The sequence below is a fragment of the Salminus brasiliensis genome, chromosome 6, assembly GCF_030463535.1.
Source record: "Salminus brasiliensis chromosome 6, fSalBra1.hap2, whole genome shotgun sequence".
In the NCBI taxonomy this organism is placed as follows: domain Eukaryota; kingdom Metazoa; phylum Chordata; class Actinopteri; order Characiformes; family Bryconidae; genus Salminus; species Salminus brasiliensis.
This window is the reverse complement of record NC_132883.1, coordinates 13,891,751-13,915,238: the sequence shown is the minus strand read 5'-3', so window position 1 is coordinate 13,915,238 and position 23,488 is coordinate 13,891,751. Positions and strand designations below refer to the sequence as shown.

General features: G+C 38.2%; 1 protein-coding gene across 1 annotated transcript; it reads left to right on the top strand.

Annotated features, from left to right (window-relative positions):
• Positions 1-388: 388 nt before the first annotated feature.
• On the top strand, positions 389-22,773 carry slc38a5a (solute carrier family 38 member 5a). The gene is made up of 17 exons (XM_072681735.1): positions 389-578; positions 5,984-6,239; positions 10,049-10,217; positions 12,517-12,601; positions 13,653-13,768; positions 16,116-16,189; positions 16,318-16,410; positions 16,506-16,587; positions 16,721-16,803; positions 16,981-17,039; positions 17,129-17,257; positions 17,753-17,832; positions 18,022-18,122; positions 18,231-18,346; positions 18,616-18,760; positions 19,776-19,879; positions 20,018-22,773. The coding sequence occupies exons 3-17, from the start codon at positions 10,150-10,152 to the stop codon at positions 20,120-20,122; spliced, it is 1,440 nt and encodes a 479-aa protein (XP_072537836.1). The 5' UTR covers positions 389-578; positions 5,984-6,239; positions 10,049-10,149; the 3' UTR covers positions 20,123-22,773.
• The last annotated feature ends 715 nt before the right edge of the window (positions 22,774-23,488 follow it).

The window sequence follows — 23,488 nt, the reverse complement described above, 5'->3', positions numbered from 1 at the left end:
AATGACTCACAAAACAGGACCACCAATCCAAAAAATATACATCAAATTTACACAAACACAAATATACATATACATCAGTTTTAAAGGCGCCTTTACAAAAACAGCCTGTCTTTACCTCTAAAGAATAATAAGCTGATCATGTACCCCTGTACCAAAACCAGGCTGGACTATGTTGTACATACTAATAAACCTAATTAGCAGACCTCAGAGAAAAATAACATACAAGAAAAATAAGGATACAGCCCCTTTAAAGCCAAATCCTTGATTAAGTACGAAGAAGAAAAAGATCGAGAGCAGAAATAAGAGTCAGCCCGCTCTTTTAAGAGGCGGAGCTTCAGCAAAGAATGTGCTCAAGTTCATTCTGCCTTTTGTTTCCTATCTCTGCTTCCTCCTGTACCCTTTTCTCTCTCCACTCTCCTCTGTTTGGCTCCTTCACCTTATCTCCGAGGTCACCTTCTCTCTGATTTCCAGCAGAATCACCAGCAAAGACCTGTTAGAAACCCCAGCAGGAGCCTGCCAGAGTTCTGGGAACTCTTTCTTAAAGAAGAAGAAGAAGAAGAAGAAGAAGAAGAAAGAAGGTAAGGAGAATGGGTTAAGACCTTTAGTCAGATGGCCAGTAAATTTGTGATAGTTCCGGAGGACACCGGTGAATGGATGTCCTGTCAGTGTAGTAGATTAGCTGGTTAAATATTCATGTGCTTCTTCTCTTGCTCTGCTCACCATGTGTTTCATACATGTGCTATCTGACTCACTTCCACCATTAGCCACATGGCACCAAAAACTGACACTAATGAAGCCTGTTATAGAGGCAGATTGTTTCGTTATATGCTTCGATTTCCCACCTTAATTGTGTAATATTGCCCTTAGTAACAGGTTTGAATAGTGAAAAGTATATAGAGTCTATACACATTTCGAACGGATGTTGAGACACTATTTGGTAACAAGCTAATGGGCTTCATTCAGTTCAGATGAACACTTTAAATTAAAATCAACAGGTCAGACGTACAGAATCAATGGTTTACAGCCTTACAGACCTCAAGGACACGTCAAATTGATTACCCTCACGTAATGGAAAAAACAAGCCCACTGGAGTTGGACTTAAATTTCCCACTCCTAAGTCCATAGTTTGATTAAAAGAGAAACCTGGATGAGCCGGTCTACTAAATGGGTCTGGAAACAGTCGAAACACTCCTACGTCCATTAATTGACCTTGTGCTCTCAGATATGTGTCCAGGGATGTTTAGCATAGGCAACATTCACCTCAATCTGACCACAGTTTTGTCTTAAAGGCCCCATATCATGCTAAACCAAATATACATCTTCTTTCTGTGGTAAAAGTGTTTAATATAATATATAAACATTGCTAAAGCTTAATAACATGGTGTTCACTCCCCGTTCCATACAGTCCATATATTAAAAATAAGCCGCAGAAACAGCTTGTTCTGAATTCATATTTTTTTGTGTCATCACAAAAAAAAAACCCCATACATTTACATATACAGTATCTGCCTGTAGAGGGTATGCATTGACATCACGTCTCCCTTTAGTTGGACCGAGTGGCTGCTTATTAGGGAAAATGGCCAAACCGGGAATTAAACAAGCAATTATCTTCTCAAGTTAAAGGCAGTTGGATTTGGCAGCAATCTATCCAAATTACCCAAAAACCAAAGGTCTGTAGAACATCCAGCTAACTGAGGCTCAAATCCCACCTGTTTATAGAGGATAAAGTTCATATCTGAGAGCACAAAGTTATTGGTGAATGGTCTTAGGAGTGTTACAACTGTTTTCAGGCACATTTCATAGACTGGCTCATCCAGGTTTGCTAGCTTTCCCTCTTAACAGTCTGATTCTAAGAGATAAAGTTAGGTTGGAAATTGTGATTTATGATTGTTTTTGGTGTGTAAGTCCATGCAAACATCATAAGGGGACTTCAGGGGGGAGAAATAAAATGTAGGAAATGTAGGCCCTCTGATTTGGTAGTGCATAAACAAGCCTCTAGAAATGTCTTTGAAGAAAAAGTGGAATTTTCTCGAGTGTTTCTGTGAATGAAAGAATCTCCTTTTATGACTGTATTATCACTCATCCGCTTACTGCCATACAGAAGCCTGTCCTAGAGAGCAGCCTCTGCTCTAAACTGATAAGTAAGTGTGTGTGTGTGTGTGTTTGTCACCAGTGTGGATTTGTGTAAGGATGTGTGTGTGGTATTTGAAATGGACAGTTCCAAAGTTGTCACCTGCACACATACACACACGCACAGCTGTGGCATGTCAGCAGGGTAATGGATCCCTTTACCATCTCACATACACAACTAATGACCCGGACCCATATCAAGGACTTTAGCTGAAATTTACTGCGAGACAAACTTCAATTGAGAAAAGTCCAAATTACTGTTTCTTAGGCAGAAGTTCGTCTCGCAGTAAATTTCAGCTGAAGTCCTTGACAGGGGCTCAGGTTATTCGTTGCGAATTTCAAATGAATTTCAGGAAACTGTGCGCATAATGCATGTTAACTTCTAACACTGTCACTGTCAGCCTAGCACGTTAAAACACCAACATAAACGTGCTGTGGACAGTTGAGGCACTTATACACACCACACTGTTAACTTTGTTCAAAAAGTGCTAATTTTACAGCTGATATGTCTACATATCTTTTTAGGGAGGAGACTGAAGGTACCTGGCATGCTGAGATTAGGCTTTTTGCAGTTTATATTAATCCGCCAGTGTGTACTTTTGTTCTGCATATATTGAACAGAAAATTCAAATGTTAATCTCAAATTATTAGGCAATTACCCATCAACTAACAAGTCTTAAAAGCTCTTAAAAGCAGTAAATATGAAATATTAAGTATATATTAAATATATTAAATATTTATGAACTTGTACAGGCAGTTTCGTTAAAGCTGCATTATGTAGCATTTTTTCCATTGCAATAACAGCTACTCCGGGCTAGGCACACTGCTAGCTGCACTATGTAAGTTTGGTCAAACAGGCAGGATAATGCTGGTGAGACCTAAATAACACAAGTCATATTTGTGTAAAAAAACTCTTATTTTACTCAACTGCACCAGTCCACGTCTTTCTTTAACTTTCTATGACGGTTCTGATTCTCTCAGCTTGTCCAGAAATGCATGTTCTTTTAGGGCTGGCTCAAAGCATGAAGCACTTTCCAGTTGGAAAGCTCAGCAGCAAGAAATACGAATTGTCACATAAAGCTGCTTTAACACTGCACAGACCGCAAATGATCCCAGTGATCAAAGTGTTGATATAGGGATATTAGCCTTGCTATTACTAGGCATCAGACCAAAAAGAGAATGAATGACATCGTCCATTCCTTTCAAAGCGCTTCAAGTCATTCGCTAAATCACAGCTAAACGTGCCAAATGTACATATTAAATGGACAGAGTTACTACCAGTTTACCACTACTACAGATGAAAGACCCCAAGCTGTGGTCAGGTTGCAACACCCGCTGTGTAATGGTGTTTCCACAGCACAGCCACACACATGCCCACTGAGCCACTCCCCAGTTCCTGTTTGACTCATAAGAACAGCTTTGACGACATCCTGCTCCGTGACAGTGTATATGCTCTATTTTTTATTTATTTTAATCACTTTGTTACTGATAAATCAGTACACACACAAACACACAGCCACAAGACTACAGGCCTCATCCTGTCTTTTAGCATAGGTTAGGATGGACACTCTATCTAATCAACTGCCTTTTATTATACAGTCAGTTTTGCTGAGGTGAGTTCTTTAAATAGTGCTATCATTTATTTCGATTACGTCTGATTTACATGATTCCATAGAGATTTGAGCTGGATATTGTTCAAGCTGGTTTGATGCCAATGCCAGTACCTTGTTATACACTTACAGAGCAAGACCTGAAACAGAAAGTGTGAGTGTGAGGTGCTAGCAATGGGTGTATTTCCTGGTCTCGGTTGCAGATTAATCAAGATCTGAGTCTATACCCTGAAAAAAGATTTTATAGAGTCCTTAAAACAGTTGTTGGACTTGTAATGGCAGTGTAAATCTTTTTGGTGCTATACCGAAATATCGTCAAAAGGTGTTTGGAAAAGGCATCAAAGCTTCAAAATGGTTCATTTGTTTCGATAACAAGAAAAGACACCAAAAATGAATAGGGTGTTCCAATCTAAATTAGATGCTAAAATGTTAGAATCTGCACTTTGGACAGAATTGCTCCACTCGTTTCAATATTTGAGATATCAAATAATAAAATAACAAGGATGCATTTACAACACAGAGAAACTAGGTGAGTCATTAGCAAAAGAGTATATTAGCCATTAACTTGACATTAGCCAGAGTTCGGGCCTACAGGTGTCTAGAGTAGCTATGCTACACTACAAGCTAAACCTACTTAGCTGTATATCATGTTCAAATGTGGTGTATATGAACTGAATGGACACATGAATTGACCTGCATTTCTTGTGTCTGGTGGCACTGGTTGCAATATTTGAAATGAATATGTAGAATGAATATTAATGGGACGCTTGTTAAACCCTGCCTCAACCTCACATAATGTAATTACATCATTTAGTAAGCCAGTCAGGACTTGACCTTAAGAAATCCTTTCTGGGCAAAGAGCAAGAGCCTCTCAGAACTGAATGTCTAATCAAATCTGCCATTGTGAATACATACTTTTTTATATTGTTTATATGTTCTAAAATATAAGCATTTAAATATGTATACAAAGTTGGTTAGACATAAATACATACATACATACATACATCAGCCACACCAGTCTAGATCCCCCTTATGCCGCAACAGATCTGACCATTCGAGGCGTTAACCTCACAGGATCTCTAAAGGCATCCCGTGGTATCTGCCACCAAGACATTAGCAGCAGATCCTTTAAGTCCTGTAAGTTGTGAGGTGGGGCTTCCATGAGCATCAGTGAGTCTAAGATGCCCATTACCCTGAGGTCGGTTCACTGGTTGTGCTTTCTTAAACCACTTTTGGTATGTATTGATTACTGCATACCAGGACATAAGACATAAGACATAAGACCTGCCTGCTGTTCTGGAGATGTTCTTACCCTGTCACAGTTTTGCCCTTGTCAAAGTGGTTTAGATTTGTTCACTTGTCCATTTTCCCTGCTTTTTAATCATTACCTTCAGGAACTGACTGGTTACTTGCTGATATTATATCCACCTGTTGATCAATGTCACTGTCAAAGACAATCAATCAACAACCTGTCAGTAATGTTAATGTTATGGCTGATCAGTGTATTTACATATTGTCCTTGTAACGCATAACATGAAGCTGGCAGTTTTTGTCCCAATTGAGGAATAACTAAAAATTAGCCAAGCCAATATTTGAGATATCAAATAATAAAATAATGAAGATGCATTTACAACACAGAGAAATTAGGCGAGAGCATATCAGCCATTAGCCAGAGTTCGGGCCTACATTATATATTACATATATATAATGACATTTATTAGATCACAATAAATTTATATTCAATAGTTCAACAAATAAATTGCTCCAGAAATGTAGTCAGACAGATTGGTCAGACCCCAGTGACTCCAGTGTGTGGAGTGCTCTGGGTTTATGGCCTTTCAGTAGCAGCTGCGCAAGGCAACCTTAAAAAAGCCTGATCTCTTAATCTCATTACACATGCTCTGCAGCCAATGTAGGATACTCGCGCGCACGCACGCACACACACACGCGCACACACACACACACGCACACACACAGATACCTAGACCCGAAAACGCACGTTTAGCGCATATGAACGCGCATGCGCGTTTGTGGCGTTCCCAATTTCCACTTTCTCTCTTCGTATATTTTGCGCGGGCACGCGCACGCGCGTTCTCAATTGTAGTTGAACAATAACACTATAGTTCTTCCATTCGCATACACACACACACACACACACACACATACACATAAGTGGGTAGACACACACACACGCAAACTCCAACCTCCCTCTGTGTGGAGCTAATCTTCCTTCCTCCAATCAGGTGTGGGAGGACAGGTAAGAGGTAAACGCTAGACCTCCTCCCCGCAGCGAGAGACACAGCGCAGCAACGCAGTGTTAGAGAGCAGTCCTCCACCTGAACCCCGTAAACACAGCACCAGCCCCAGCACCAGCACCAGCACCAGCCCCAGCACCAGCACCAGCCCCAGCACCAGCACCAGCCCCAGCACCAGCACCAGCCCTCTCAGCGCCTCTCAGCGCCTCTCAGCACACAGCTTCACCTCACACCGCGCACAGTGGTGAGTAGCTAACGCTGGCTAACTCTCTCATTCCCGTGTGTGAGTCAGATATTCCGTGTGTGTGTGTGTGTGTGTGTGTGTGTGTGTGTGTGTGTGTGTGTGCAGTAGTAAGGAAATCTTGCATCATACAGGAACCACGCGCCTGAAAGCCGGCTGTTTCTGTACTTTTTCTTCAGCCAGGCTGGTTATCCAGCTTAGCTCATCTACATTTTTTTTAATTAGCATTTTTTAATTGAACATTTCTCAAACGTAGTGTTCAAGAAAGAAGGGCAATTATGCGGCCCTTTTGTGTAGCCAATGGTTTGGAAATGTGATTTGGGAAAAGCCTGGGAATTAGCAACCAAATGTGCTGGAGTCCCAATAACTGATGAGTTGGGGATGAGGGGGGTGGTCACTATCCAATACCCTGACCTCACTAACGCTCTTATCACTGACTGCAATCAGATCCTGGTAGAGGACAGTACAGACAGTTACTCCAACTAAAGCTCCAACTAAATATTCTTAACAGCCTTGATTTTAAAGAAAAAGAATAAAAGAGCAGGTGTCTCAAAACTTTTGTCCAATACTTGTGTGAATACCTCAGTCAAAAGCCTTTTTGAGCCATATGGGTTGATGCATTTTCAATATGAATATTATAAAAGAAGAACAGATTATTAATGTAATCCAGACTAACATTAGGGGATGTAAGCGTGTTGGGTGTTGACTTGTCTTAAATACTTTGGCCGCTAAGTTTAATGCGCTGGTTTAAGCTCTTGACCTGGACCTGGAGTAGGAGGAACCTACCAACTCACCGAAGAAAGTTGATATGCAGTGTTTACTCTGTTTGTTTACACCTGGTCATCATTTCTGCATATGAAACAAACACCCCTTCAGCAGTTGCAGTTTCTGGTGGTGGGTTTTCTATTCCCTTTTATCTTCCCTCTCTTAAGACTGACAGTGAAGTCTGTTTCTCTGAGATGGAAATGAAACTTTCTGTAGAGTTTTACTGTAGCTTTACTGAATCGGGCTGTAGCTGTCCGCTGAAAGGTCCGCAGCTAAGGCCCGGAAGAAGTGCGAAGGATGCCTTGCTTCTCTGCTTCTGTTTTGCCAAAAGCAGATTAGCCCTGTCTGTGTCTCTATAAGCGTTTCCTGACCTACAAGCTTACCCTGGTGTCTGTACATTCATCATCAGTCCTTACGTGGCTCCAAAGGTGAGAAGAGTCAGTGCTGGCTAGCGGAGAGTTACACATGCTCCAAATGCTGCTTCCCCGCCATAGCGTGAGAGGGGTGGTGTTGTGTTTGGTCCAGGACAATGGATTCTACCATAATGTGGATGCTGTGGTAGGCATCTTGAGCAGTCACATGTAAATAAAGATACATCATTGCACGCTGTTGCTACAGGTTGAAAGACCAGCAGTGACAGTAATCAGAATAGGAATCACCATTCAGGGCACTTGCATTCAGGATACTGAAGTATGTAGATAAATACAGTATATTTTCACTGTCCAATGTAAACACCTATCTTCAGAACGGTGACTTTACAGGAGAAGGCACACATGTTCTAAACTTTGGATGGAAGTTAATGTAAAATAAGAGTTTATTCCAGGTAATTTAGAGCATTTCTATTGGTCTGTTCATCCTGATTTATTACAGTGTGCAGAGCAGGTACAGGGTTCAAACCATGGAGAAAACTAAAAAGGACACTGAAGCAGTGATATAATAATGTGCAGGGATTATATAGACATCATTACTGTCCTTGAATGTACAAAATGGTAACTTTACAAGGGGAAAGACCTTCTTAGCTTTTGGTGGACATCAAAGTAAAAAGATCTATGCAGAACTGTTCAAAGCACAAAGAAAAGTAAAGCAGATGTAAACAGTGTCTCAGTGTGTTTAGGCTAATTTGTTTATTCAAAAGAAGTATTGTATCATTTATGACCGCATATAATTTAATATGAAAAGAAAGTAATAAGACCACTATTGATGTTAGTAACAACTATTACATATTTTATCAACTACTATTATATATTTGGGTTGGATATCAGTGCTGGGCAATATGATTCAAATTCAAGATCATAGTATTTTCTGAATGTTTTATGATATTACGATATCACATGACATTTGCATTAATACAGTCGCCCCGTCTCGTGTGCTGCTACTTTATGCTAAAAGAATTCCTTAGAAAACGGATGCAGCCGGTTTTTATTGGACTGTTTTGGTTCACTCTTCTCTTTTTAAATGACAACAAAAGATACCCTACAAAGTATTGTATGTGTTAACGGAGAGTCAACACATTTGCAATATGGAAACTTTTTGAGTTTAAACTCTTCGTTCAAAACAGTCAACAATCTGATGATGAACGTTGATCACATACGTTGTAGTTAGCTGTCAGGTGCTGAATACCATAGAAAGAAAAGAAAAACGGAAAAGTGTACAAAATAGATTGAAAAACATATTGACTGCAGGAGCATACAGGACATATGGGACGCATGACCTGTCATATACACGATATGTCCAAAGGTTTGTGGACACCCCTGTAATAAATGCATTCAGCTACTTTAAGTTTAAGTAACATTGCTGACAGAAATGCACACAACTTGTCTAGTCCCTGTAGAGAAGCACTGCCAATAGAATAGGACTCGTTGGAGCAGATAAACATGAACCTATTGGCACCATGCCTAATGCTGTGCATGGGCTAGAGAGGTATAAAGTCCCCTAGCACTGAGCCGTGGAGCAGTGGATTAGTGTACTCTGGAAAGATAGTGGTGCTCCATCCAGTATTTTTGGGGAAAGTTGGGGATGAATTGGGGTGGTGATCATCCTATCCCTGCTGTTATGCCTGAAAAGTAAACCCATGTGTTTATTCATTTGTCCTCAGTGTGTGGTCTGTTGGGGAATTATATGTACTGGTCAATGGGAAGTCTCCAGGCTCCACACTTTTTTTGTCAAACCAAATTTTTTCTTAGAAAGCAGACTGTAGCTTGCTTCTGAATATGGACTTTCTACTGTAATATAAACCTTCTCTGGGCATGTGAATAGCTAACTTGGGGTTTCATGCAGAGGAACAGAGAAGACTTGTCCACCTGAAAGCAGCACTTATACGTGCCACCCATACACAAACCCACATCTGTTCTTTATCAGGGCTGGATTTTCCACTAGCTGCGTGACACTGAATGTTTTTACTGCTTTATCAATGGAGTAGGATATGACGTACGCTTACAGCAGCTTACATCCTGCATGTCAGTAATTACCTTTAAATTATACTCATAAAACCTTTTAAAGGATGTAAATATATTTTCATGTATATTTTTTTCAAGACTTGTCAAGTCTCCTCTGATCCACTGAAGTACATAGTCTTTCTCTCCCCCACTTTCACTCACTGAGGGAGGTTATTACATGTTTCTGTGAATGAGTTCTGAGGTGGTGCTCTAATCATTCTGTCTAGCTTGTCTATGTGCGTATATATGTGTGTGAGAGAGAGAGCTTTCAGCATGGAGAGAGACCATTCAACATACCCATTTTAGCACAAAGTACAATTTTATGCATTAATTTAATTTAGTGTATATATTGAGTATCATGCATTGTATTTAAATTTTTGCTGTTTTTTCTTTTTACCAAATTGTATAATGAATGGACCAATAAAAATGACCCAAATTGACTTGGAATGAAATCCTTTTACATTGACTTCTATTGAGTTTTGAGTCTCCTTCTAAAGTTGCCATTTTTGGAGATGTGAGATGTGTATGTGGCAATAATATTTGTCTTGTTAGGATCAGAATAACTAAATCATAAACAGTTATTAACTGTGTTGTTTTTTCTATATGTTGCAGGTTCGGTTCTCAAACCTATTTATTTACATTCAACCAAAAGAGGATACAAACCAGCATAAACCAGCACTTCCAGAGCATCGCTGAACACTCTTTAGGCCAGTATGGAGCTTCAGAAGATGGCTAATGGTCACCATGAACCCACCCCTGGGAAAATGACTCTGGAGGATGGGTATGTTTCATGTTTCGGCACGAATACTTTCGTTACCTGTTTACTCTCAGATAGTGTCACAGATATAACCTGCTATTAAACGAATTTACCTCAGTGGTTGCTGTACCTGCTGTAACGCATGTCAGTTCTGTAAAAGGTTAAGTATTTCTGCTGTGGTTAAGACATTTCCTTTACTGCTGATAAAACACTCTCACCTGAGAAACAGAGTATTACAACACTGAAGTTGTTTCTGCAGTTAAGATGTAGACTTGTTGCGTAATAATGCTTTAAGCAGTGTTTGTTAGATAAATATTAGAAAGGAATATCTAACATTAGGGATAAGGATCTGGATACTTCTGTAATCATTCCCTCAAAGTTGCAAATTGCATAAACTGTTAATTGTTTTTTTTTGACACAATAAAGTCACACTATTGTAAGAACATGCACTTAACATTTAATTATCTAATGCTTGCTACTTAGCGTATACTAGCTACTGTCACTAGTGATATTTATTCTTATATAGATCTGTAGAGATTAAAATGAAAAAAAATCTGATAGATTAATAATTCTAATGAGTAGATGATGTTTTCTGTTTTCTTCTCACCTGGATTTAGCAGTACCTCGTTTTCACTGGGTCACTTTATGCATCTTGGGTATCTGGGTAAGGCCAAGTCATAAAAATACAAGAGGCATTTAAACCACATACAAATCCGATCACTCGAGACACTTCAGGAGGTGGTCTGGGACACATTTAAGCTGCATGCTGTAAACGCGTCCGTATCTCCAAGACGCATTCAACCACCAAAACCCCTCCCAGTTCTCAACACCTTATTACTCTGGGGGGAGGGGGCTGTTAATAAAGACCAGTACAACAGTTGAGAGACTGAGAAGAAAACTCTTTTTATTAGTAATACTAATACTGTATTAATATGTAAGCATGATATACAGTAGTATATACGCAGTGCTTACTTGGCAACCTTTTATGGAAAACTGAGAAAACTGTTGACCAGGGGCCTGTTGAGAATGATTACGTTCAGTGATAAAGTTAGTGTAGTGCAGATCTGTGTTGTATTAAAAAGGAACCTCACAAAAGCTGAGAACTTTAGGAAGAACCATGTCTAACCTCTAAGGTTGCGTAGTTCCTCCCTTTTTCTTTTACAGATAATTACAGCAGCTTGTCTTGATGCTTTTTTGTGTCAGCATTTCATAATTTGAATACAAATTAAATTACAATTAAGCCTGTTTTTTTTTTTATTAAACAAAACATTCCAACCATGCATAGCTAAAATGGCTATTGGCTATTACATATAAACTACAATTAAAACAAAACTTTATTTAAGATAAGATAAGATAGTCCTTTATTAGTCCCGCAGTGGGGAAATTCTCAGTGTAACAGCAGAAAGGAATAGCAAGACACTCAGTTACAAAAATTTAGATTTTAGTTAGAAAATTTAGAAAAATTTAAATTTAGATAGAATAATTTACACTATATACACAATATAAATAAGAATTAAAAAAATCTTATTTATATATCTTATTTATATTTCTCTAATAACAACATAATCAGACAGCTTTGGAACCAGTTTGGACACTGGGGCTTAAATATTCAATAGATTTAAAATAAAATTAGAATTAAAATAGATTTATAGTCTATGCAATGTGAGTGCATCAGTCCTGGCTATGTATCAGTTAAAATCCTCCCTAAAATTAGCATGTCAGTAATTTGCTGAGTCAGAATTTTAGACTGTAATATCAAAATGAAATTGTTCACTGGAAACTCTAATACACACAGACAAACCTCAAACGTAGTGTTTGCTTTTACAGCTACTCGGCTAGTTTATTAATGGAAGTCTGTAGGCGCATTCCTATCACCCCAGTAGTTCCTTGTAAAGAGGACTACATGGGAAATTTGTGAATTCAAGATTCCAAACCATAGGGATAGGAAGCAGTCGGTTTAAACGGAACTTCAGACTGTGTAGGGATTAGTGAGTAATGGTTTATCACTACACCGGAAGCTGACAGTAATGTTTACCCATCAGTCATCACATCTAGGGGGGTTAAACCAGATGGTGCTCACCACAAGCAAGAAAGGCAGGTGGTTATAGCTTTATAATGTTTGTTTTTTTGGGGGTTTTTGTACCGTTATCTTGTGATCTTAACTTATCTTTTTTGTGATCTCAATCAACAAGTTGATTTGACTGGGTAACAAACTCCAGACACCAAAACAGTCCTGGCAGATTTGCTGTAGTACTGATACAGTCCTACAGTAATGATGTGATCATTTGTCCTAGCATTCACATTCTCTCTTTTTGTGTCATAGATTTGATTCTCTGGAGAGCATGGCAGAGAGAGACCAGTTTCTACCCCCGAAGACTGACGTGAAGGGAGAAGCCAAGTTTACAGATGTGCGTATTACATCAACTGATCACACAGATTCACATGCTGTGAAAAAGGAATTTTTGGGGGTTTAGCCTAATGAACTTCAGATGACTGGGACAATAAAGTCAGTGGGGACAATATACTGTACAATATCAGCATGCCTCTAAATGTCTCAAAGATTATTTAATTACTGTTCTAATCAACAGAGACGGCCCTAGTTTATTTATTATACAATTTCAGCAGAACATCTGCATTCTTTCATCTACTGATTTTTATTTGGTACAACATAAAATGCACAGTTCTGACTTAGAGAAAAGATCCGTATAGTGTACATAGCGTAGGATTATACATGGGGAACTCGGGCCAGAGTTCATCAGAGTTTTGTCTTTTCGCTGCTCTATCACACTTACTAAACCTGGCAATTAGCCAAGTGACTAACTAAAATTGTTTTTTTCACGTCAGCAGCTGTTTTAGGAGACCACCTTAGTGGCTTTCTGATAAGAAGTTTCCATTTCAATGTAATTTTGTATCCCTTTGAAGTGGTATTTAGAAGCCTGGCTATAACTATGACTATGAGGACATTTTACAGTGCCAAAAATGACATTGAAACCATGTGGCTCTATTGTAATTTAACCTTTAACAAAAAGCTATTTTCTAATAATGTAACAGAGTGTATGTGTACATACTGAGATGCACTGCAATTTATTCCATAGTTTGCCAGGACTGCATGCGTATTTATGTACAAAATATTACTGCAGTCATGCAAAAACCTTATACCTTCTTTTTTTATGTTTTTGACTTTTTGACGTAATGTGAATTTGGTAGTTCTTTATATTGTGTCAATATTTCATGATGAATGAGCCCATAGAAATGATCCAACATGACTTATACTTATATGTAAGAAATACATTACGTTGACTTTACTGAAAGTTTTTTGTCCTGTTCAGTTGCCAGTTTGGCGCTACAATGTTTTTTGTATGACCGACAATATAATAGGTTTCTATGGGAATTTAAGCTGTTACTGTTACCATTGTTATGTTGTCAGTGCAAAAATTAAGATTGTTCTCTGTCTCACAGTTTGAGGGGAAGACCTCATTTGGGATGTCCATCTTCAATCTCAGCAATGCCATCATGGGCAGTGGCATTTTAGGATTGGCCTACGCAATGTCCAACACCGGCATTATCCTCTTTCTGTGAGTCACGTTGTTCTAGATCTGACTGTCAGTTTGTGCGTGTAGCTAAACATCATTATAGTACTCTGGCCTCATTCAGTTTTACTGTAGAGCCACTGCCAACATGCCATAAACGCAAAGTGTATGCAAAGTCCTGAGAGCTAAACTACTATCCGTGGGCACAGCTTTTCTGCTGCAAGGTTCATCCAAAGCCTACATCAGCGAAGTGTTTCAATTCCCAATAGGGTAAAAGAATGGTAATGTTTACAGTTGTGCTGCTTTTATTTTTAGACCAGTTTGAAGGGTGTACTTGCAGAAGCCACCAAATCTTGAGTTTCAGTTAAGGAGGGGGTTGGACACAGCTGTGTGTATTTGTGTGCATGTGTGTGTATGTAGGAGTGAGGCAGAGAATTAGTGTGTTTGTGTATTGGCTTAAAAAAAGAGCATGCAGGCTTGATTCTGTGTCTATTTATACGCCATCTTAGGCTTATGTAGGCATGTCTGTGTGTGTAACATTCTTTTCTACAAACTCGAATTACGCAAAATCAGATATTTACAGTATATTTTTTTGGGGAGGAATTTTACTCTGAAGGAATTAAGAGCCTTTCTATTCCTTTTAGGCTGTAAAGCACTTGAGTTCCTTTATTTAATAATAGTGAGGGGTCGCACAAGTTCAGATTAGGCAGCAAAATAGGTCAGATGAAGTTTTATGAAGTACACACCCAGAAACACCCTTTTTATTTGTAGTTGATAATGAAGTGTGTGCATTGCTGTGCATACTCAGGAGTAGCTTGATAACTTGATACCTGCATTTGTTTGTTGACGCGCAGAATGTGTGTTTGTTAAGTCTTACACAGCACCCACTTGTCTATATCAGCATGCGTATGTATTAACACACACAAGCCCTGACTCCTGTCCCAAATGTGATCAGGTTGCGTGTCTGACCTAGCCAAGCTTTGCACTGTGAAGATTAAATACACAAAGATCCACTTTGAGTGAAATTGTGTGTTATATCTCATTATGTAACTTATTGGATTAATTTACAGCAGGACTGTAATGAGCTCATGGCACACACTATGTGTAGATGCTGCTTGTTGCCGGCAGGGGGCGGTAGTTGGGCACATAAAAAGTCTGGGTTTAATCCAGAGGACAGACTGAGTCAGGAAAGGGATCAGCTCAGCTAATGTTAACTAATGAGATTACTGACCAGATTTATGCACTTCACTGAAGTTTATGCTTAGTTTCTGAGAAAGATGATGATCATGGAAAGCAAATGCAAACAAGCCAATGTAGATTCCATCAAACACAAACACCATTCCCAGACTCTTGTTACCTGTATTTGATTACTGCTATTATTGCATATACACTATATGGACAAAAAGATTGAGACACATGCACATTCATTGTTTCTTGTGAAATTTTGTATCCTGCTTTTGTTGGAGTAACTGTCTCTACTGTCCATGGAAGGCTTTTTACTAGATTTTTAGGATTTGATTGCATTTAGTGACAAGAATGTTAGTGAGGTCAGGATGATTGATGATTACCTTCCCAACTCATCTCAAACACAGTTCCACTGCTCCATAGCTCAGTGCTGGGTGTTTTTCTACCCCTGCTAATAGGTTCATGTTTATCTGCTCCGGGGAGTACTATTCTATTGGCAGTACCTCTTTACAGGGACTTGACAAGCTATGTGTGTGCATTTGCACATATGTGTCAGCAACAGGTGCAACGTAAAGTTGCTGAAAGCATTCATTAATTAGAAGGGTGTCCACAAACATTTGGGCATATTGTGTATGAAAGTGCTTTTAAATAACTATTTAAAAAATAATAAATAAATAACATGCTATCAAATCTTAGATCTTGCTGGCAATATTGTTTACCTTCACTTTTTCAGCTTTGTTGGCAACATTTATAAGTAATTAACAAATGGGGATGTGTTTTACACTTACAGCCAAGCCCGTTTTTGGGTGGGCATAAAAAAGAAGCATTAGACAGGACATAACAGGACATAATTAAATAAGCGTTTTATCCAGATTCAATGGTGTTTAAATAGTAATAACCTACTGACCGATATCTGCTGAAGTTGAGAGGTTTAACACTGACTGATGGAGACGGCAAGAAAGAAAGGTGACCAGCAATACCCCAGCTTTAACAGTTTAGATGATTATGGGCTCACTATTTGGCATGAGACAGATTATATTAATGAAGGTGTTTGTTACTCAATAATTAACCATTAATAAACAAATTGTAAACCATTCATAAATCTTGCATGATAGTAGTTTTATTTTAAAGTGGTGTTGTTTAAAATGCTTTGTTTAAAATTGTTGTTTTCATAAAAATCTGAGTGAAAATACTGTTTGTGTTGTAGACTTTTGTTGACCTTCATGGCCATTCTGTCTGCATTCTCCATTCACCTGCTGCTGAAGAGTGCAGGAGTGGTTGGTAAGTGACAACCTTCTAGTAAATTGTTTCAATTTATGAATTATTTGCCATCTTATGCTTGTTATATATAAATACAAAGCAACACATACAAATACAACCCTAATCATGCTCTTACTTACGTTTTGTAGGAATTCGTGCATATGAACAGTTAGGTTTGCGAGCATTCGGGCAGCCAGGGAAGATCATAGCAGCCTGCATTATAACCATTCATAACATCGGGGGTGAGATTACTATTGCAAAACAACAGCAATACAGACAGATCTTAGCAATACATGTATTTGTTGTATTCATTTGTTTTTTTTCTGTTCTCTTACAGCTATGTCAAGCTACCTGTATATTGTGAAGATTGAGCTGCCCTCTGTTATAATAGGTCTTTTGGGTCAAGAGATAAGCTCGGGGTAAGAACCACAGGGTTCTGTTTTTTTAGCTCACTTGCTCATTGTGTCCAGTGGGCTTAATATCACCTGGGTTCATCACATTATTATGCTTTGTTTTTATTCATCCATTATCCTGCTGTGTATGTTTCGTTAGGGAATGGTATATAGAAGGGAACTACCTCATCATGATCGTCAGTGTCTGCGTTATCTTACCCCTTGCTCTCATGCGACGGCTTGGTATGTCCTTCCCTTTTTGTTCTTCCCTTTCATTTTTGTTTCATTATCATGTCGCCTTCTTTCAAAGCCATTCACTTGTAGAGATGTTCTGAAGCCTAGAATTAGCTCATTATATGTGTAATGTGTAATTACTGATACTGTAAAAGTCTAAATGCTTTGATATCATTCCTATTACAGGTTACCTGGGCTACACCAGTGGCTTCTCTCTCACCTGCATGGTTTTCTTCCTCATATCTGTAAGTGTTTTCTGTCCTCCACTAACTTTGCTGAGGTGGTTTAGGAAGCCTTTTGTAAACATTTGTTAATCTTGTTTTTCTTGGAACAGGTCATCTATAAGAAGTTTGTCACAGAGTGTCCATTTGCTAGCAGCAACTCCACGCAAATGCTCATCCCTGCTGTGAACATCTCAGACAACAACACATGTAAAGCTGAACTGGTTACTCTCACACCACAGGTAAGTCACAGTGCTATTGCTGCTTATCACAGCAAATCAGATGTGCAGCAATCATGGAGAAAACAGCAATTCATCATTATTTACTTACTAAGATTGGTGATCTCGCTTTATTATTGTTTGATATTTGTTTCTGATTTCTTTCTGATTACTAGATTAATCAAAAACAATAATTGGTATATTCTCATATAATCATTGGAGACAGCCCTACAAATCTGTAATCAATAATTGATCATTTACAGATTATGTCCGTACTTACAGTAACCCAAAACTATTAAAATATATTTAATATAGATATATATTAATATTGATTTCTTTGGGATAGAATTACAAAACTAGGGAAGTACAGTTCATATATCTCAGTCCAGTTCACTCTGGAAGTGTCTAACATAACTACTGCATTCAAAACAAATGAAACATGAGATTACCTGCCAAAGCCGAAGTTCTGCTTTATGATCAATATTAATACATGGTGCTAAAATGCTTTGTGTGTTACAGGCTGCGTATACTATTCCTATTCTGGCCTTCGCGTTTGTGTGTCACCCTGAGGTTCTGCCCATCTATACTGAACTCCGGAAGTAGGTCTTTATGTCTGGGGCACACACACACACACACACACACACACACACACACACACAGGCATGCACATAAATATAGAGTACTCAGTGTTTTCAATGCCACACAAGCATGATGATTAATGTTGGTTAATTTCTTTCATATGTGTGTGTGTGTGTGCGCGTGTGCGTGTGCGTGTGCGTGATTTCCAGGCCAACAAAGAAACGCATGCAAAATATTGCTAACGTCTCCATATTGGCTATGTTCATCATGTATCTACTGACTGCAATCTTCGGCTACCTCACTTTCTATGGTAAGCATGGGCTTAGCGTGTAGGGCATGAAAGAATAAGATAAGAAGAGAACACGTGCACATGTAAACTCTGTGAGAAGGCTCCTAAGCTCATTATCTCTGCTTGCAGGTAGCGTGGGGGAAGAGCTGCTGAAGAGTTACAGTACGACTGACACACTGATGTTGTGTGTGCGTTTTGCAGTGCTGGTCGCCGTCACCCTGACTGTTCCTGTCGTTCTCTTCCCAGTACGATACTCTCAGTGTATTAAACACACACACACACACACACACACACACACACAAGTTAATTTTGACTTTTTTTTTTTAGCTTTGTACAAATATTCTGCTATGATGTACTGGGTATCTCTGTAGGTTCTGACAGAAGCAGGAAAATGCAGTAAATGTTTTAGATGATGAACAGAGCTGTAGGTTACGCTGAAATGACTGAGAGTCTGTACGACTGCAGGTGTGTTTTGATAGAATTCATTGTTTGTTATTGTTTTCTTTGAGTTCAGATCCGCCGTGCAATCCTGCAGCTGCTGTTCCCTGATAAGCCTTTCCACTGGGTTCGTCATACTTTGATTGCTATATGCCTCCTCTTCTTAGTCAATCTGCTTGTTGTCTTCGTGCCCAACATCAAGGAAATTTTTGGCGTCATTGGTAAGTTTTTTTTCTTCCTGTGTTTTAAACTGAAGGGCTACACTGAAGTGAATATCCATGTCACCCTTCTTAAAGTTTCCCCTGAAGACGACCATTTTAGCATCTCTTTGTTTTAGAGCTCCTAAGGTGACATGGTGGGATTTTTAGTAGTAGCCGCAGGATAATATATCATGGCCACAAAATTACATATGTCAGCAAGATTATATATATACACAGATCGTGGTGTAATGGATCCTCCCCAGTTAGCTGTTTCCCCCAAAGACTACTTAATTCCAGCCACAAAAGAGTAAGCCCAAATGGACATTGCATAGCTCCGGTGTGGGAACATTTTGGCTTTAAGCAGAAGAAGTGAGGAGAGCCCATTAATGTAAATAAGTTGTTATGTTGACTTAACATTTAAAAAGAAGGGTGTTCATTTGTTTTATTTATTTCCTGTCTTAATATTCTTAATGATCAAACATTCATTGCTCTTTAAAATGGTGTAATTGCATTATTAAGCTTTATATCATTTTCAGTGGCATAAAATTGTAAAACAATTAATATTGTTTCTTGGATTATTTTTCATCCAAGTTGACATAGTTGTGGCCTCAATATGTTATCTTGTAGTCTAAGTATATTATTTCGTGGCCACTAGATACAACATTTGTGACCTCAATTATTTTGTGGCCACACCTTCAAATAGCTAATTCTGCTTTTAAGACGGACTTAGCATTGCTTAGTCCGACATGTTCATCATGTTCATCATAAAATATTAATACTAATTGTCAGGATATTACTAATAAAGTAGATGAAACTGGATAATCTAGAAAGACAAATCTCCATTTATATAACCACACTTGCCAACACTCACAATTTTTCCATTTGCAGCCATGCTCACTGGGGCCCCCTGGTGGCCTTAATGGTGAATCGCTTTAAAATGGTAAAATATTTGTTGGTGCAGGAATGAAGGAATACATTGCCTTGAGTGTCTAAGAGTGTATATACTCTTATATACTTTTCTATTTTTTGCTTCCAGGGGCCACATCTGCTCCCAGTCTTATTTTTATACTGCCCGGAATATTCTACACCCGCATCGTTCCTGAAGAGCAGGAGCCTCTGAAGTCTCGCCCTAAAATAATGGTAAACATGGTGCATCTAATATATCAGTGTGCATTAATTCATGTATAAATGATTGATGGATTGCATACAACTGATTAATGAAACTTGTCACATGAAACCTTTGTGTCACATCTTTTCTTTTATGTATTTCTCTCTCAGGCGATCATGTTTGCTGCTCTGGGCTTCATCTTCATGATCTGCAGCATTAGCTTCATCATCTTGCAGTGGGTGACTGGGGAGTCTACAGGAGCCGGAGGACACTAAGAGTGTAAAGACATCAGAGCAACAGAAAATGCACACTCCCAGGAATGTGAAGCTTGATGTTTTTGAGCTTTGCATATTTTATTTTAGGCAGTGTTTACTTTAAACATGACATGCAAAGACTCTGTTGAACAAGTGTCCTCTCTAGTTCAGAATCCAGTAATGCATCTAGACCATCTACTGTGGACTCAGTGATGGCTAACATCTGAAAAGCCATATTTGATCTATTTGGTAAACATTTTTAAATACAGATATTTGTGTACATTAATGTAAATCTCGGTTTTATTCCTGGCAGATTTATTTTATTGCCATTTCATTTCAGTGGAGTGAACAACATGTAGCTCTATAAAAGACACTGATTGTAGCAGAGCAGCTAAGGGAACGTTTTTGTACACCTCTTCTTTATTAGCTTTAGAGATCTGTAAAAAACAAAGACCTTCACACACAGTTACACACAGTTTACATAATGTACAGTGTATAGCTGAACATAGTACGAATTTCATCCCCATATTTATACATGTGTCTCATCTGCATTGCCAAAGTTGTGGATCGGTTACTATCCCTATATCCCTGTGAAATGCTGATACATTATGAAATATTGAGAAATGTTGAGTTACATTAGTGATATAGAGAAGAGAGGCCATGTTGTCTTTTTACCTTTCAACACGTTGTCGCTGTCGTACCAACACTTTTTACCTCCTGGTCACTTTACAGAGCTAGGAAAAAAGTCATTTTAAGCAATATTAATTTAAGTAATGTTGGGCCCATTCCCATTGGTCCATTTGCAATGAAATAATCACACAACACTAAGGGCAGCTGCCAGTTAAAAAAAAAAGACAAGAATTTTGGTATGACAGCGACAAAATATTGTAATGATCTGGTAATATATGGATTATCTCTGTTAAATCTGGTCAGTATATCTACAGTGGCATGCGTTTGGGCACCAAAAAGCCTAAAGTTAAAGTTAATTATTTATTAAAGATTTTTCTTTAATATTTGTATTGAAACTATTAAGTAGTTACTACTTTGTCATCGTTTACAGTTTCCAAAAAAAAGTAAAAGTTGGACCAGCATTGTCTGAACTTAATAAAACCCTGTTTGGTATAAAGTATCACAGCTTGTAAACACTTTCAGTTCTTGTTTGGGGGATTTCTGCGCAGCATGAGAAGTTATTGGCAGTATGCACTGCTCTTTTGAAGATCAGTTCATCTACTGTTCACAGTTACATAAGACTTGACCAGGGGTGCCCAAATTTGCATGCCTCTGAATGTTGTAAATATAACAAAATATTCTGAATATTAATAGATCCATTGTGCAGGTTTACTCCTTAATAACGTGATCATTTAGAGAGAGAAAGTAGTATTTAAATATGATTCTTTATATAGGAGTTTACTTCAGAGACATCTTGTACAGAGCAAACCAAATCTGAAGAAGTTATTTAGTTAAAAGTTAAAGTCTGCAGAGCTCATGAATGAAATGTATAAAAATGCATCAAGTTACTGCAGTCCAGCCTGAAGGATTTTACAGAACGTTGTTTTAACACATTTGGGGAGGAAACAGAAGTGCAGTACTTTCTGTGAACCCTTGGTCATTACCCGGCACACTGGAAAGCACTATTTCTGTCTTGACTTCTGGTGTTGTCAGTTCTGATGCAGAATATCTTTGTTTGAAGCTTTTCCCTCAGTCTACTTTGTATAAACTGTTGTGTTGGTTCAGTGATCTATGTTTCATGTAAGAACCTGTATTGGACTGACTGTATTACAGGTTATATTCAGCAACACTTTATTTGAAGGGCTTTTTTGCAGCAATATGCTGTACATGTATGTGTTTGTGTGTGTCAGGCCTGTGACGAAGGTATTACATATAGCAGTTTTTATAGCAGATCTGTCATCACTGTTAAAATGCTAAACACCATCATAGGGATGCACTGGTCTGGGTATTGTAGGGTGATGCTGATATTCAGAATTTTTCATGCACATATCTGCTGATGCCAATACTTAAACATTTATAAAATGTAAAAACTGGGACTAATTCTCGGATTAGTAATAAATATTGTTCGGAAATATTAGTCATATCTAAACATATTTTTTTCTTTCAGTTATTTGCTGGTGTTGATATGATTGCAGTATCATAGTGCATCCCTATAATATATGTTTAATTTTTTATGTCCTCAAGCATTTTTAACTGTGTAATGTAGGTCTGATGAACAGTATTGTACCCTTCATACAACATCAAAGTGTTGCCAAATATTATAATGTATGTCCTCTATTGATTTTGCATCCTAGAACAAACATTTGCTGTATAAATGATTAAGTTATGATGTACAATCTTTCAAATGAATGAAGTTTTGATTCATTGTTTGTAAATGTTTTTCATTCATTTTGTTTGCCCATGTTGGACCCATGTTATTTTTTACATAAAATGTCACATTCCAAATGAGTCGGGCTTCCTACTGGAGCATGGTAAAGCTACTCGACTGAAGCTTTTATTTACAAATGATTTTTCAAACGTCCACTTGATTGTTAAAAGTGCCTACAGTATAGCCATGTGTGTGGCTATTCATGTATATATTCCCATTCGAAAGGAAGTTGTGTAATCTGCTCATTTGTTCTGTCTTTTGTTCAATAAAGGTGAGCATACATATTCATGGAGAAGGTTTCTTTTGACTGGATTGTTTCTGACTTTCTCATTTTAATGATCTCTTGTTCAAAGACATAAAGCACATCACTATAAATGACATTCAAGCATGCAGCTGTAAAAAAAAAAGCTCCAGGTCAGTGAAAAAGTCCACGTGCAAAACATGGAAAACATCTATAAATATATTAATAATATATTTAAATTATGATGATTAGCTGCTGTGACAAAAGTCAAGTGTGTCCACTGTCCACAAGTTTTTTGTAATCAGCTGCCATGAGTTTATCGGACACTTGCGTCTGACCAGTATTCCATATATTTCTCGGAAGAAGATTCACCCAAAGCTTTACTTTACTCAGCTCTCTAAGCAATGATTGTCTTTAGTCTGTCACTCAGACAGTTCAGCACATAATACAAATTTACACCATTTAAAGTCCTGTCCAGGAATTGTTTCAGTCTATCAAATTCACTCCTTATTATCTATCTATCTATCTATATATATTATTATCCTTATTATCTTATTATCTATAGTTAATAAGGGCCGCTGGTTGAAATATAACCCCGTAAAGCTCCCTCTATGAATCATCATATAATATATAATAAAATGAATTATAACTGTTGGCAGCATATAAATCAGCACAGCGTTTTCAATGGGAGGGAAAGGAAAATGCAAGAAAAACGTATATATGGTTTGTATGCCGTAACACTGCTGTAACTTTCTCTAACATTCTAACA